At 39.3% G+C, this 17,558-nt stretch overlaps 2 protein-coding genes across 2 annotated transcripts; one reads left to right on the plus strand and one right to left on the minus strand.

Moving 5' to 3' along the window:
* LOC109824082 lies at positions 221–1,152 on the plus strand. Its single transcript, XM_020390605.1, has one exon. It carries the CDS (start codon positions 354–356, stop codon positions 1,011–1,013), a length of 660 nt encoding a protein of 219 aa, XP_020246194.1. The 5' UTR covers positions 221–353; the 3' UTR covers positions 1,014–1,152.
* Positions 6,411–7,310, minus strand: LOC109823554. The gene has a single exon (XM_020389829.1). It carries the CDS (start codon positions 7,308–7,310, stop codon positions 6,411–6,413), a length of 900 nt encoding a protein of 299 aa, XP_020245418.1.

The following is a 17,558-nucleotide window of genomic DNA, read 5'->3' on the forward strand; positions in this document are numbered from 1 at the left end:
CTCAACGCTTGAGACAATAAGTTGCAGGTGGTACAGTGTTCAAAATTGTACAAAAAAAAAGAAAAAAAAAGTAGTGCTTTGTGCCCCCACCATTCTCTTCTTCTCTTCTCCACTAAGCTTTCTTTTAAATTGTGAGCAATGTTGCTCTTGTTGTCCACTACCAACTGTTTAATTATTGTACTCCCCTCCCCACTTCTCATACTCCTATAAATAACCCTCACTTCCTCTATCTCTAAGTTCGTCCTATCTCTCTCTATTTCCTTCTTTGTATGGTAAATTAATTAAGCCCATATATATATAGAAGAGATCACCAACGGTCATTTTCATTTCATTTTATTTTTTGACCGTCAACTATGGAGCTGCATTCTCCTACCTCAGCCAAAAAGCTATGGAACATCCTAAGGATTGCTTTCTTCATGATGAGGAAAGGGCTCGTGGCGAAGCGAAAGCTGATCCTCGACATGAACCTCGTGATGAAGAGGGGCAAGATCCTTCGAAAATCCATAGGCAACCTCATGTTCCATTACAATCATGATCACCACCATCGATCGAGGAACAGCCCCGCTTCGCTCGGTCACGGCTTCGGCCTACGCGAGTACGAGTTCTCGTGCACGAACAGCCCGAACCCGGTCTTCTTCCGCGCGAGTTCAAAGCGCAGGCATAGCTACTTCTTCCCGTGCATCACCGCGAGTTCCGCGGACGAGGCCGATGATTACAGAGCATCGCCGGCCATCGTGCTGCCGAGGATTGAGTTCTCGCCGCAATGTAGTACGTATAATTTGACCGAGCTTGCGCCCGGTCATGACAGGAATATTACCCCGATCCGTTCGCCTCTGTCCGTTAGGGTTTCGAACTTTTCCTTGGCGGAGGAGGGTGATGGGTCGAGCTGTGAGGTGGACAGCCAAGCTGAGGAGTTCATCAGGAAATTCTATCAGCAGCTGCAGGCTCAGGGGAGGATAGCGATGCTACAGTGCCAAGAGGATGAATATCGAGAATTAATGCTCGCTAGCTAGAGGGAACTGATATATATATTGATTCTATGTAAGTGCATGCATGTGCATACGCATGCGTAGAAATTTGCAGTTAATGGCATCTTTGTGAATCAAGATTAAGATGGATTATGCATGTGAAGGTTTGAGATATTTTGAATAATGATCTTCGTGTCAATTAATGGGATCAAATTAAGATAAATTTGCTATCAATATTAATCCCTATGGTACCGTTTGGCAAATGGTTATGTGACGGGTTAACGAGACTTAACCCCTTTTTAACCCGCCAAATACAAAAAATCTGTACAAGGGTTAAAGTGAGTTAACCCTCCATAATTTGCCAAACATAAAAAATATAGAAGGGTTAAGCTAACCCCTCTAAATGGATTAAAATGAGTTAACCCCTCAAAATAAGGGGTTTACTAATACCCCTATTTTAGAAGGATTAAGAGTTAACCCTTCTAATTATAAAGAAAATAGTCAAAATTCTTGTTATTCCCAAACACTACAAATGATCATAAGGGTTAAAATAAAAATTTTATAACGGGTTAATAATTTAGTCCTTCATATTATCAAATGAGCTAACTATGTTAATCCTTCTTATTAATCTCTCTTCCTTAACTCTTTGTCAAACGAGGCTATACGTCTAAACATTCATGTAAACGTCCCTAACTTTTCTAAATTGAAGCAGATTACAAGTAATCCCCTCATCTATAGTAGTATTTAGACTATATATTTATCACCCGCAACTCATTTATTAGCCACTTGTCACCCCTCAATCCATTGCTAGAAATTAAAGGAAGGTTATTTGCGATTTGTCAACTGGATGATTCTTGCTCGTAAACGAGTTGAGAGATGATAAATACGTTGTGTTGTATCTTGAATTTGTCATAGGCTCAAAAGGTTGCAGGCTGAGTCAGATTTCTCAATCTAATGAAAGCTAGTGGTGCTTTACCGCTGGCTGTCTTTTTTGATTAATTCTCTAACTAATATTAGAAATGATAAGCTTGAAATGGCTAGAGGGACTTAATATGTTATTAATCACACAAGTAGATACAATAATTTATATATGCATGCACAGAGATAATGTTGTTCTTATCCTCTCATTTCTAATAATAGATTTGTATGCAAAGATGGAGATGGGTTATGATTGGTTTCAGACCTTAAAACAATAAACCCAGTATTTAAACATTCATCTAACATTTTCCTATTTACCTTTCCCAATTTGTGTCTTGAATTTGTCATCGGATTAAAAGTTTGTGGTATGAGTCAGATTTCTCAATGTTTGATAAAATCTTTTTTTTTGTCGCATATATTGACTACCTTTTCTTTTTTTCCTTTTTGGTATCCAATGGAAAATGGATAGTTTAAAAATTGCTTCTAGCTGCCCTTAAGCAGCTGTTGCCTTGTTGATTTTCTCCTCGTGACATTAGATTATAAATGTGTGAGCCCCACCATTGAGAATCTCTCATCCAGCTGCCTTTTAGTTGGGAACCTCATGTTGTTGTAGGTACAACTTAGGATATTAGTAAAGCCTGTGACCAGCTTTATAATTGGTTGTTGGGAGACCTAACTGCATAATTGCCCCTATCCAACTGTGGATAAGACTTAAAGATGAAGAGGGTTGATCAATAGGTTTATTAGGAGTACTAGCTCATTATCAATAATTGAATATAGAATCATATACATACATATACTTCTCTAAAGATCCATTTTCACTTTGCATTGGATAGCATAAATTGAACTGTATTAAAGATCATAAGCAGCAGGTTATTAGAAGTTGATCTTCCTTTGAAAGAACCTTTTTTTTTTTGTCAATGAATGAAAACTTTATTCATCACCATGTAGAAATGAATGCGCACATCCAGTTACAAGAAAAACTAGAGACTGGTTATATAAACCCAGTCAACAACCTTTACAAACTCTCAATGAAATCTTTCATATGATGTGGTATATTTTCATTCAAAATCTTTGTGTATATACATAACTTCACCGCACGGAAAAGCTGATCAGGCCCTCGAGCTTTCTGCTGAAACAACCTTTGATTTCTCTCTTGCCATAGCAGATAAACAGATACTGACAGAGCAATTCTCTTCAACATCTTTTTGAAGCCTTTTCCCCTCAAATTCCTATTATACCAATTGAAAATCTGGTTCCAGCTACATGACTGCCAGTTGAATTTCAGCCATTCCATTACTTTTCTCCAAACATACGCAGAATATTGACAATCAAAGAAGATATGCTGGCAGGTTTCTGCTTGGCTATCACTTGAGCACAATATACACTGATTTGAGCTTAACACTCTCATTTTGCACAGCCTCTCTTGTGTGAGTAACCTGGAGAGAGACGCTAACCACAAGATGAAAGAATGTTTGGGGTAATGTCACCCCCCCATATAGTCCCTGATCCTTCAAACAAAACAGCCTGCTGCTGAAAAAGAACCCTGTAAATCAATGAAATGCTGATATTATTGTTAACACAGCAACTATTAATTGCATTCAGAAGGTTATCAACACTTCCCAACTTCTCCCTCATCATGTTTCTAGCTTTTAGAAGTTGTTTCCACATCCATGAGTCACTTTTTTTAGCTTGTATCTGCCAGATATTTGTTTGTCTCAAATATGTGCCGTGCACCCACTTAATCCAAAGAATATCATTTTTAAGGTGTATCATCCAAAGTAGCTTAGCTGCTGTTGCATAATTCCAGAGTTTAGCTGAGAATAAACCTAAGCCACCATGCTTTATGTCTTGACAAACAGAGCTCCAAGATACCAAATGGATTTTGTGGCCCAAAGGAAACTAGAACACATGCCGTCAATCCTTTCAAGCACCTTAACAGGAAGAATAAAATTACTTGTCCAGAAAATTTGAATACCCAAAATAACTGATTTTATCATTTGCAATCTCCCAGCATAGGACAAAGTCCTTGTATTATGCTAATTTTGAAACTGATCAGATATCTTGTTGATGAGAGGAGAGCAATCAAGCTATGAAAGTCTTTTTGAAATAAGTGGCATCCCCAGATATCTTATAGGCAATATCCCCTCTGAAAAATTCAGGCAGTCACAGATCTGGCTCTTCAGGCTATTTTCAATTCCACTCATAAAAATTGAACACTTAGAGGGATTAGGATTCAAACCAGATACCTGACTAAATTCCATTAGACAGTCCCTCAATCTTGATATTGAGTACATATCTGCTTTACTAAACAAGAGGAGATCATCCGTAAAGATTAAATGTGACAGCTTCAATCTTGAACACTTGGGATGAAATTTAAACATTCTATCATTCTTAGTGTTTAGTTTGCGGGATAAGTATTCCATTCCAATAACAAACAAATATGGAGAAATGGGATCACATTGCCTTAATCCTCTAGCTCCTTGAAAGTAGCCATGAAGAACTCCATTAATGGATATGGAAAATTTAGGAGTGGAAATGCATTCCATAATCCAAGTAATCATAATATCAGAGAATCCTAATCCTTTCAACATAGCTCTTATAAAACCCCAATTAATGGTATCAAATGCTTTCCTTAAATCAATATTCAGAACAGCTCTAGGGGAAATGTGCTTTCTACCATAGTGTTTGACTATTTCATGAGCTAGCAGCTCTAGGGGAAATGTGCTTTCTACCATAGTGTTTGACTATTTCATGAGCTAGAAGAATATTGCTAGATATTAGTCTACCTTTAACAAATTCTACCATAGTGTTTGACTATTTCATGAGCTAGAAGAATATTGCTAGATATTAGTCTACCTTTAACAAAAGCACTCTGAGCTTCACTTATCAAGAATCCCATAACCTTTTGAATTCTGGCTGCAATGATTTTAGTGATGATCTTGTAGATACAATTGCAGCATGATATTGGCCTGTAATCTGCAGCATACTGAGGATTAAGAATTTTTGGAATCAATGTGATGGAGGTAGAGTTGAATGCACCAAGAAGCTTCCCAGAGCTAAAAAATTCCTCCACTGCTGCATAAAGTTCATCTTTTATAACATTCCAAGATGCCTTGAAGAAAAGAGCACTGTAACCATCTGGACCAGGGCTTTTGTCATTAGACATAGAAAAGACTGCTTGTTTTATTTCCTCTCTTGTTACTGGAAGACTGAGCATTTGCCTCTGTTTAGGTGAGAGAAGAGGTCCATTTGCTATCACTTCTGGATCAGGAGTTGCAGTAGGAACAGAAGTACCCAAAATCTTTTTGTAATAATTAATGATTTCTGTAATAATTTCAGATCTGTCAGTAATTCTAGACCCATTGTCAGTGTATAGAGTCAAAATTCTGTTGAGGTGCCTTTTCTTCTTCATGATAGAATGGAAAAACCTTGATCCCTTATCCCCTTGCAAGCTCCAGTTAATGTTAGCTTTCTGTTTGTAATAAGAAGATTCACAGTCAATCAATCTGTCATATTTTTTGATGCATTCTTTTTCCCTTGCAATCAAATCTGAGTTGAAAAGATCATCATTTAATTGCCTTTGAATATCTGCTAAGTCTTCCTTAGCTCTACATACTTGTTCACTTATGTTCATGAAGTGATTTTTATTAAGCTCTTTAAGGGCATGTTTAAGCCTTTTGAGCTTAGTATGAAATCTGAACATATTGTAGCCTTCACTGCTTTGATCCCATATAGAATTCACTGTTGAAATAAAATATGGATGCTTAAACCACATATTGAAGAACTTGAATGGTCTTTTACCCTCAGAAATATCATCTTCAATGGTTAATAAGGCCGGAGAGTGGTCAGAGCATTTTGGCATGAGATATTCCACCTGACTTGAGGTGTATGAGTGGATCCAGTTCTCATTCGCCAAGCACCTATCCAGTCTAGACCAGATTTTGCTTTCAGTCTCTTGTTTGTTACACCAAGTATAGTAACAGCCAGTAGATCTTAAATGCATCAGCTGACCAGTGTTAATGAAGCTTTGAAAATCCTCAATGTCAGCTTCTGTAACTGGCAACCCTCCAATTTTCTCTTCACAACTTGCAATAGCATTGAAATCTCCACCAATTATCCATGGACTATTGACACTTTGCTTTAAAGTAAGTAAATCCCTCCATAGATTTTTCCTGCTAGACATTTGATTTGAAGCATATACTATAGTGCATAGACTGGTAAACCTTCCATCTCTGGATTCAATAGTTCATGTAATACATTGTTCTGAAAAAAAAACATTCTGGACTGCCAAAATATCACTATCCCAGATAATCCATATTCTACCATTTCTAGCTTCTTGCACATTTGAGAGCCATTTCTAGCTTTTGGTAATTTTGTTTGCTAGACTTTGCAGCTTATTTTCAGAGAGCTTTGTTTCCAAAAGAGCTAATAATGAGAGATTATATTCTTGAATAAAATGCTTGACTATTGTATGTTTAGAGGATTTATTAAATCCTCTAATATTCCAAATAGCAAGATGCATCAATGAGATTTCCCACCTCTGTCTGCACAGGATGGATCAGAAATTAGCTGCTCTAGGGGAGAGAAGAGAGAAGGCAAAGTACCTGAAGTTGGTGCAGTTATATTAACTCTCCTTGCTATGTTGTTCCTGTTCACACTTGTAAACCCTGATGCATTAACAGTTGGACTGATCTGCTTGAAGCCAGGTGCTTTTGGGGTTAAGAAGTTTTGCTGATACAGGGCATGTTCCTTCACTTGCATATATTGATTAGAGATAGGGCTGATTACCCTTTCACTCAAACCAAAATTGCTCTCCCAGTTTTTCCTTGCCTGTGCAGAATCTTCATGTGCATGTTTTTCATTCTGTGCATGTTTCTCAGCAGATTGTGCTTCCTGATTTGATGAACTAATAACATGATCCTCATAACCAGAAAAAGAAGTTATTACATTCTCATGCAAAGACTCCTTACTAGGTCCAGAATTAGATACATGTTCAACATGTCCATTTGTAGCATTTCCAATCTGCCTGTTAACAGGAACCCACACCTTCTTAGTTTTATTTTTCCTGCACTGTTCAGTATCATGACCAACCATACAGCATGTAGAACACCACTTAGGTTTAAATTCATACAAGACTTGCTGCATATAGCTTTTTCCATCAGGCCCTTCTATTTTCAAAGAATCAGGCAAAGGTTCTTTAAAAGGAAGTTTCACCTCTACTAAAACTCTAGCATAACTCAATCTCTGTCTAGTAGCCGTGAGCTTATCAGTAGTAATAGGTTTCCCAATTAGGCTAGCAATTTTACTAATTCTAGTTGAGCTCCAAAGATTAAGCTTTAATCTTGGAAATTGGACCCACATTGGATATGAAAAATCTTGAAACTTTTCTATGTCTGTATCAATACTCCATGGCTTCAACATTAAAGGTCTTGATCCAAAAAACTAAGGCCCTTCCTCAAGAATATAATTCATTTGCTTTTGAGTTTGAAAATCAAATAGGAATAACCCTTGTTTGATAAGAGAGATCTTAGGTATAGAAATTTTACCCCATAGCTTGTTAACATAGGATTCCATTGACTTAAATTTGACATTCAAACCTATAACATGCCCAATTAAGGCATTTCTCCATAATTCTTCACCTTGCTTCCATTCATCAGCAGTAAAAGAGGCAGTATTGGTAAGGGAAGATGGCATAAAGCTTAGAGATAACCTATTGCCAGATTTCCTGTTATCAGAAAAAAGGCTAACAAAAGTTTTGCTGGATCCAGTTCTTTTCTCCTGTAAAACATCATTGACCTTTTCCTTTACAGGTTCATCCTCATTTACCAGGAAAACATCATTAAATTTTTCCTTTACTGGTTCATTCTCTTTTTCTTCCAGATGCAAAATCACAGATTCATTAAAATCAGAATCAGGTTGATGATCCTTAGTAAGCACATTTTCCTCATTTGTATCAACAGATCTGACTTCTACAGTATTTCTCACATCAGAAATCAATGTAACAGTATCCGAATCAGCTATCAGATTTGAAATCTCTGAAACTGGATCATGAATTCTTGACTTTGAAGAAGAACCTTGGAACAGAGGAAAATCTGAAGGAGTTACCTCAAATTCCACCTCTTCAGCCCAGGAAACCCTAGGGGATATATTATCACCATTACTAGAGATATGAGAACTATATAGATGCCGAGCTTGAACTCCATTAATCTGAGTTGAATGCAGAGTTTGTTGCGGATTGATCATGAATTCAGAAGATTTAAGTATTACTTCCATTGATTTCTTCTTCTTTTCTCCTTTTGGACCAGTCGATCCCATAATACTGGATCCATCATCATCTTCATCCAAGCTTGTGTCAAATTGATCCTCAGAGTGCAGCGAATTGAGGCTAGAGGATCTCAAACCAATATTAAGAATCTTCCTTCCACTCTGTTTTCGTCAAAAGTTGGTCTCGTTGTGGAATTCATTATATCTTTGATCGATTACAACAAATTCAAAAGAGATAGCCTTTTATAAAACTTCTTTTACACAACAGAATGAAAATTACAACTTTTTAGAAACAAACGCATGATCGTTGTTTGGATCGCTGCTTGCTTGGGATCTTTGCCTGTGCCGGGAGCGCTTTGACTCGTGGACCACCAAATCACAGATCGTGAGGGGTTTAATGATTCTTCCTTCGTTTATCGAAGTGAGAATTTGAAACGAAGATCTTATCAAAGTAAGACGATCGTTCTTCTTAAGATCAAGTCAAAGCTCGAATCTCAAGGAATTGCCAGAAGCTCAAGTACTATGTTCTGTCTGCTCCAAAAAAAATGCTCCTCTCCTTCAAAATGATCTTAGGGGGGTATTTATAGCCCCTGGACAAATAGTGCTTCCGAGACAGTGTTTGCTGTCTCGGGTTCCAAGACAATAAAGACTGTCTCGGGTTCCGAGACAATAAACACTATCTCGGAAAACTTCAACTGTCCGACAGTTTTCTTGTAACTGCCTTTCCACGTTTTAAAACTCTGTTATTTTGGCAGTTATCAACATGATTCTCGCTCACGACGTTTCCCACGTTCTTGAACAGTTGGTAGCCACGTGTCGGCGGTTATTTCAACAACTTGCAAACATTTCAAAGCTGTCTTGCGTGCGAGATAGTAAACACTGTCTCGCACGCGATACAGTAAACACTGTCTCGCACTGCGAGACAGACTATACTGTCTCGCCCTTTGAGACAGTCAATATTGTCTATTTGAATATCTATCAGCATTTTTTGACGCCAACAGATACCCCCTCCAAAGTATTCCAGACTTATTCTTTTATAGAGGAGTCTGGAATACTTTGGATAAGATAGATTTTAGTGACGATCCCTTCAATACTTGGTTGAGTAGATCGTGTAGAAGAATCCATAAAATGGCTTCGGCTCTTGATCTCTTCATCCTTTAGCCTATTCAGTTCTTTGTAGAATAGCTAATACTCTTCCGGTACTGCGTTTATCGCTCGACCATTATCGAGATCTTGAATCGAAGCTGGTATCTCTTTGACTTTTGTCACCAAATTGATACTTGATTGTTAATCACTGTATCAGTCTTCATAAGAACACAGTTTATACTCATGTATTTTTTGGAGTTTTTGAGAAATAGTTAACCTCATATACTCGTTGAGAGGTAACCAGGTTATTCTTAAGAATATTCTAAGTGATATTCTCCAGAAACTTCCTGTTGAGATTAGGGAAACAGTTTAGACTCGTGTACCTATTGGAGTATTCAGGTTATTCTTAAGAATATTCTAAGTGATATTCTCCAGAAACTTCCTGTTGAGATTAGGGAAATAGTTTAGACTCGTATACCTATTGGAGTATTTTGGTCTCTTTTTTGTTGGTAGAGGTGAACCCGATGATGGAGAGGAAGAATTTTATATTCTGTCTCCTGGTCTCTTTTTTGTTGGTAGAGATAAACCCAGAATCGGAGAGGAAAAATTTTATATTCTATCTCCTGGTCTCTTGTTTGTTGGTAGAGATGAACTCAGAATTGGAGAGGAAGAATTTTATATTCTATCTCCTAGTCTCTTGTTTGTTGGTAGAGATGAACCCAGAATCGGAGAGGAAGAATTTTATATTCTATCTCCTAGTGCAAAGGAAACTCGAAGTAGGAGTTTTGAGACGATCCTAACTGTAGGAAGGTTTGATCGCTCGATTTGTGGACTTCTCGTTTATGGAAGGATCGAGAAGAGATTTTGGCTTTGGTCCTAACTGTTTAAAGGTTTGACCAAGTAGGGGTTTGAGACGATCCTAACTGTTTAAAGGTTTGATCGTTCAATTTATGGACCTCTCGTTCATGGAAGGAATCGAGAAGAGATTTTGGCTTTGGTCCTAACTGTTTAAAGGTTTGACCAAGTGGGAGTTTGATACGATCCTAACTGTTTAAAGGTTTGATCGTTCAATTTGTGGACCTCTCGTTCATGAAAGGAATCGAGAGGGGATTTTGTCTTTGGTTCTAACTATTTAAAGGTTTGACTAAATGAGATTTGAGACGATCCTAACTGTTTAAAGGTTTGATCGTTCAATTTGTGGACCTCTCGTTCATGGAAGAAATCGAGAGGGGATTTTGGCTTTGGTCCTAACTGTTTACAGGTTTGACCAAGTGGGAGTTTGAGACGATCCTAACTGTTTAAAGGTTTGATCGCTCGATTTGCGGACTTCTCGTTCGTGGAAGGAATCGAGAAGAGATTTTGACTTTGGTCCTAACTGTTTAAAGGTTTGACCAAATGGGAATTTGAGACGATCCTAACTGTTTAAAGGTTTGATCGTTCAATTTGTGGACCTCTCGTTCATGGAAGGAATCGAGAGGGGATTTTGGCTTTGGTCCTAACTGTTTACAGGTTTGACCAAGTGGGAGTTTGAGACGATCCTAACTGTTTAAAGGTTTGATCGCTCGATTTGCGGACTTCTCGTTCGTGGAAGGAATCGAGAAGAGATTTTGACTTTGGTCCTAACTGTTTAAAGGTTTGACCAAATGGGAATTTGAGACGATCCTAACTGTTTAAAGGTTTGATCGTTCAATTTGTGGACCTCTCGTTCATGGAAAGAATCGAGAGGGGATTTTGGCTTTGGTTCTAACTGTTTAAAGGTTTGACCAAATGAGGGGTTTGAGATGATCCTAACTGTTTAAAGGTTTGATCGTTCAATTTGTGGACCTCTCGTTCATGGAAGGAATCGAGAGAGGATTTTGGCTTTGGTCCTAACTGTTTAAAGGTTTGACCAAATGAGAATTTTGTGAGGGAAGATTGATCCAACGAAGTGATCGAATCTCATCTCAGCAAAAGAGTATTCGGAAGTCATAGTAGGAGTTTAGTGTTCATAATGATCGGGTTATCCCTGAAAAAATTACATTTAACATTCTTCCGGGAACTTCCCGTTAAATGAATTATCCACCCCCAGCTTTCTTTGCAAAACTGGGTGTAACGAGGAATACGTTATCCTCAGTCGCATGTTCGGGTTATCCTTAAGAATATAAGATTCTCCAGGAACTTCCCGTTATATAAATCATCCACCCCCAGCTTCCTTTGCGAAACCGGGTTTAACATTATACTCAGTTGGATAATCGAGAAGCAGTTTATACTCATATACTCTTTGGAGTGTGGGATTTTATCATTGGCGAGGAGGTATTTCAATATGGCTGGGGCTTCATCATTTTCGAAAGAATACTCCTTTTGAAACTTCGGATCGAGAGTCTCGTTCCCAGTGATTGTAGATGTCGTCGGTCGGTTTCTCTCAGCTTTCTTTCTTTTAAGAAAGTGTTCAGCTTGTTCACCGCGTATTTTTAAATCTTTCCAAGTTTTGGATGGTACGACCCCCAGGGTTTTTAGGACATCGATGGAGAGATTATTATGGCATGTTTGCAGGATGAACTCCTCTGTAATAGGATCTCTGCAATTCATTGCTTTGTTACGGAAGCGTTTGACAAAATTATCGACTGACTCTCCGTCTTTTTGCTTCTCATCTAAAAGGGTTCCGATTGACACTTCGGTGTCATCATCGAAGAAATTGCTAAGAAATAAACTTTCCATGTCATCCCAGCAATTGATGCTCCCTGGCTTGAGACGTCGATACCAATCGAAGGCGGGCCCACGAAGGGTGCCAACGAATGACCGGACCATTAAAGCCTCGTTTCCAGAGATCATGCCTAAATGAGACTTGAAATAAATCAAGTGCTGAGTAGGCGAGCTTTTCCCGTCAAACGGTGTGAAGTTAATCAGATTGAATTTTGTCGGGTATGGTATTGAATCCCATTCTCTTGGATAGGGACATGGAATACCCGTCCTTTTCACTTCTTGAGTCGTCATCAAAGCGTCGATTTTGTTTTCAAGCTCTTTTATTTTCTCATCATCGTCTATGTCTTCATTCGAAGGACGTTGAGGAGAATGAGTTAGACCACCCCCTGTAAGAGGTGCCATTGAACCACCCCCAATATCGTTATTGGGAGGATTGGGAGGTGTATCAGCCATAATAACTTCATCCACTTCTGGATCACTGTTATCTACAATATTCCGAGGGTGGCGGCTGGATTCAGCTCGCTGACTGGACTCAGGAGGTTGAGGCTGTTGAGCTAGTAATTATCTCATTTGTTGGATAGCTAACTCCATCTCTGTCTTCATCTCAGCTCTAATTTCTTCACGTTGTTTGGCTAGAGCTTCTTGAAGTATTTGAGCGAACTGATCAGAGGTGATTGTGAGTACTTCTCTGGTTTGCCCTGTGCTAGATACTGTATCATCTGAAGCGATCACAGAACAAGTGTCCGAGAGCTCGTCCTCTGATGACTTTCCTTCATGCATTCTCTTGTAGTCCCTATGTCTGATGGCTCTTAAATGGAGTCGGGACATCCGTTGGGCAATTCTTGAATTGACTTTTCCTCTCGGGGAAAAGTCGGGATTTGATTCACTTGAATACCGCTTAGATTTTTCTTTATCAGTCATGTTGATGGTGACCTCAGGGAATTCGTCATCTTAGACAGCTGGTCTTCTTTTGTGGAAATGTCTCGGCTTAGGTTTCGACATTTCGGTGAAAAGACTGTGGAATACCGAGACTTTTCGTGGGATGGCTTCTCGTTCTAAGTAGTTATATTCCGACAATGCTGCTTTAATGAGTCGTGCACAGGAACAATGAGAGTTTATCTCTCGAATAATTCTCTTTTGAAATTTATTCAAACCCACAGCTTGATAGTACGATTCATCGGTATGATTACCGGAAAATTCTATTGTCTGTTGGTATGACCTCCCAGGCATAACGATGTCTTTTAGCGAACACGTCTTCTTCTGGTGGTGTAAAACCTTGTTGGCATTCTCAGGACAAATTATTGTTGCCTTTGAGTGATCCAAGGTTATTTCAGGAGTCACACGTTTAGAACCACCCCCTTGCGGGTGCGGAATCTTAACGGGCTCCGAATGCTGATTTTACACAACTCCAGACTTTGGAATCCAAACTTTGTAGAGTTTTGGTGGTTCTTTGGCCACCGTTTTCTTGTTTCTTTCTCATCTTTGTTATAAGAGAGAACGGGCATGAGCAGCGTTTGCACGATGCTTTTGTATACGTTCTTTGAGGGTCGAACGAGCCCTTTTGACAAAAGTCCATTCATCCGTCGTTAGTTTAGCAGAAATATGAGTGATTGGTTGTTGAGACAACTGAACCACTCGATGCCTCCTCGACTCTAGGTCCACGTGATAACGAACCCCGTCGGTTTGTTCCAAGGCCTTAGCTATTTGGCGAGCGCAACGCTGACGTTGTCTCTGACGAGCCCTCTTCGTCAGTGCCGGAGGGCTTTGATTCGATGACTCTTTAACTAGATAAGAGTCATTGTGAGCAGAGGTGTTGTGAATAAAATCCTCAGCAACAATCAGGCGAGAGTCTTCATCTGTAGCATTCGACGGAGTCGAAAACTTAAAAACCTTCTTAGAAGATGAAATCTTCCTGCATTTATGAGGCGAGGAAGATTTTGAGGATGAGGATGACAGGTATTCCTCAAACTTTGCTTGGTCGAATTCATATTTAACCGTGGACTCAACCAGTATCTTGATCGGCTGCAACACGACGGTCTCGGCAGCGAGACCGTTGGCTCCCACTGTGGTCGCCAGTTTGTTTTCGTCAAAAGTTGGTCTCGTTGTGGAATTCATTATATCTTCGATCGATAACAACAAATTCAAAAGAGATAGTCTTTTTATAAGACTTCTTTTACACAACAGAATGAAAATTACAACTTTTTAGAAATAAACGCAGGATCGTTGTTTGGATCGCTGCTTGCGTGGGATCTTTGCCTGTGCCGGGAGCGCTTTGACTTGTGGACCACCAAATCACAGATCGTGAGGGGTTTAATGATTCTTCCTTCGTTTATCGAAGTGAGAATTTGAAACGAAGATCTTATCAAAGTAAGACGATCGTTCTTCTTAAGATCAAGTCAAAGCTCGAATCTCAAGGAATTACCAGAAGCTCAAGTACTCTGCTCTGTCTGCTCCAAAATGCTCCGCGATCAGCCGCATTTCAAAATGATCTCAGGGGGTATTTATAACCCCTGAACAAATAACTATTTCCGAGACAGTGTTTGCTGTCTCGTCGGCCGAGACAGCAAAGACTGTCTCGGGTTCCGAGACAGTAAACACTGTCTCGGGTTCCGAGACAGTAAATATTGTCTCGGAAATCTTCAACTGCCCGATAGTTTTCTTGTAACTGCCTTCCCACGTTTTAAAACTCAGTTATTTTGACAGTTATCCACGTGATTCTCGCCCACGACGTTCCCCACGTTCTTTGACAGCTAATGGACACGTGTCGGCAGTTATACAAAACGGTTCTGAACCTTTGAAAGCTGCCTCGAGTGCGAGACAGTGAACACTGTCTCGCGTGCGAGACAGTAAAAACTGTCTCGCTTGACAGCTAATGGACACGTGTCGGCAGTTATACAAAACGGTTCTGAACCTTTGAAAGCTGCCTCGAGTGCGAGACAGTGAACACTGTCTCGCGGGCGAGACAGTAAAGACTGTCTCGCGTGCGAGACAGTCTATACTTGTGTCCTTTTTTTTGATTTTTGGATGATCTCCTCTTGAGCTGCATTTGGATATCTTTCAACATTTTTTGATGCCTACAGATACCCCCTCCAAAGTATTCCAGACTCATTCTTTTGTAGAGGAGTCTGGGATACTTTGGATAAGATAGATTTTACTTACGATCTCTTCAATACTTGGTTGAGTAGATCGTGTAGAAGAATCCATAAAATGGCTTCGACTCTTGATCTCTTCATCCTTTAGCTTATTCAGTTCTTTGTAGAATAGCTAATACTCTTCCGGTACTGCGTTTATCGCTCGACCGTTATTGAGATCTTGAATCGAAGTTAGTATCTCTTTGACTTTTATCACCAAATTGATACTTGTATGTCCCTCGAGAGTTCGTCAGGTTATCCTTGAGAATATTCAGAATAATATTCTCCAGAAACTGCCTGTCGGATGTAGGAAAACAGTTTAGACTCGTGTACCTATTGGAGTAGTTTGGTCTCTTTTTTGTTGGTAGATGTGAACCTGATGATGGAGAGGAAGAATTTTATATTCTATCTCCTGATCTCTTTTTTGTTGGTAGAGATGAACCCAATGATGGAGATGAAGAATTTTATATTCTATCTCCTGGTCTCTTGTTTGTTGGTAGAGATAAACCCGAAATCGGAGAGTAAGAATTTTATATTCTATCTCTTGGTCTCTTGTTTGTTGTTAGAGATAAACCCGAAATCGGAGAGGAATAATTTTATATTCTATCTCCTGGTGCAAAGGAAACTCAAAGTGGGATCTCCACTTAGAGAATCTGGACAGGTTTGAATAATCCTAACTGTCATAAGGTTTGACTATTCAACTAAAAGTGGACCTCTCGTTCGTGGAATGAATCGAGAAGAGATGTTGGTTGTGGTCCTAACTGTAGTAAGGTTTGACCAAGTGAGAGTTTTGAGACGATCCTAACTGTTTAAAGGTTTGATCGTTCAATTTGTGGACCTCTCGTTCATGGAATGAATCGAGAGGGGATTTTGGCTTTGGTTCTAACTGTTTAAAGGTTTGACCAAGACTGCGAGACAGTCTATACTGTCTCGCACAGCGAGACAGTCTATACTAACACTGTCTCGATTCTTTCGAGACAGTGTAAGGTCATCTTTTGTGCTCTTTGGATGACCTCCTCGTTGTCTTGAGCTGTATTTGGATATCTATCAGTATTTTTTGATGCCTACACACTCCTCTTCTTCTTCTTGGCCATGGAAAGCTAAGCAGGGGCGCAAGTTAGCTGCAAGAATCGCATGCTAACATGCACTGTCAGACCCGCTCCTTAGATGACATATATTTGAAAGAACCTTTACCGGATCAAATAGTAATTCAAGGGCCTGATGGGAGGAGTTACAATCAGAAGGTGTTATATGAACTCAAACCAAGATGGTGCTCACTTTGTAACATGGTAGGGCATGAAACTAAGAAATGTAGGAGACAAGTCACTAAAAAGATATGGGTTCCAGTTGCTAAGAAGCCTGCTAGATTTGCACAAGACAAACAAATAAACTCAGCTCTGGGTTCTGGGCAAAAAAGACATGTGCAGCAGGTTGATGTTGAGACTGGTAGCAATGCTGGAAATATAGTTGTATCAAAGCCAATGGTTGGAGATCACATTAAGAAAGAAGGTAATAGCTCTGGATAGGGTATTGGTGAATGAGGATTGGATACAACAATATACTTTCAATCAGGTGGAGTTCTTGATGTCTTTTTGTTCTGATCATTCACCAGTCCTACTAACAGTAGGGGATGAGAAGTTTGAGGGGGAAAATCCTTTCAAGTTCTTTGATATGTGGACAAAACACCCTAATTTTATATCTGTGGTGCAATCAGTCTGGGGCCAAAGTATCAATGGATACAAGATGTATAGATTTCACTACAAGCTCAAGAAACTTAAACCTGCTCTAAGGGAGTTAAATAAGAAACAATTCATGAACATCGATGAACAAGTAGCAAGAGCTAAAGCTGAATTGTGTGACATTCAAACACAGCTGAATAATAATATCTTTGACTCAACACTAATATCAAGAGAGAAAGAATGTATCAAGAAATATACCAATCTGGTGGAATGTGAATACTCTTTCTATAGGCAAAAGACAAATATTAATTGGGGACTACATGGTGATAATGTCACTCAATTTTTTCACTCCATCATGAAAATAAAGAGGCACCAACGCAGAGTATTATCCATTTATTCTGAGAATGAGTCTAGGATAACTGATATGCCTGGAATCATTAATGAATTTACTAAATACTACAAAAAACTTCTTGGTTCTGCAAGTTCCACTTTAGCACCTGATCCTAGTGTGATTGCTAATGGTTCGATTCTCACCAATAGCCAATGCAATGACTTGAGTTGCGCTGTTACTAGAGAAGAGATTAAACATGCTGTTTTCTCAATGTCAGAGGGGGAAGGCTCTTGGGCCTGATGGATTTAGTGTTGGGTTCTTTAAGGAGGCTTGGAGTGTCATCAATGAAGATGTATATCTGGCAATTGAGGAATTTTTCTGTTCAGGTAAACTTCTTGGCACTTATAACACTACATTAGGGATGGCAAAATAGACCCAAAACCAATTGCCCACCCATACCCACCCGCCAAATGAACCATCCAAACCCACCCATTTA

This window comes from Asparagus officinalis, chromosome 9 (genome assembly GCF_001876935.1).
Source record: "Asparagus officinalis chromosome 9, Aspof.V1, whole genome shotgun sequence".
NCBI lineage: Eukaryota > Viridiplantae > Streptophyta > Magnoliopsida > Asparagales > Asparagaceae > Asparagus > Asparagus officinalis.

Coding starts and splice junctions, on each gene's coding strand:
- LOC109824082 (XM_020390605.1), top strand. CDS start 354: ATGGAGCTGCATTCTCCTACCTCAGCCAAAAAGCTATGGAACATCCTA.
- LOC109823554 (XM_020389829.1), bottom strand. CDS start 7,310: ATGTTGAAGCCATGGAGTATTGATACAGACATAGAAAAGTTTCAAGAT.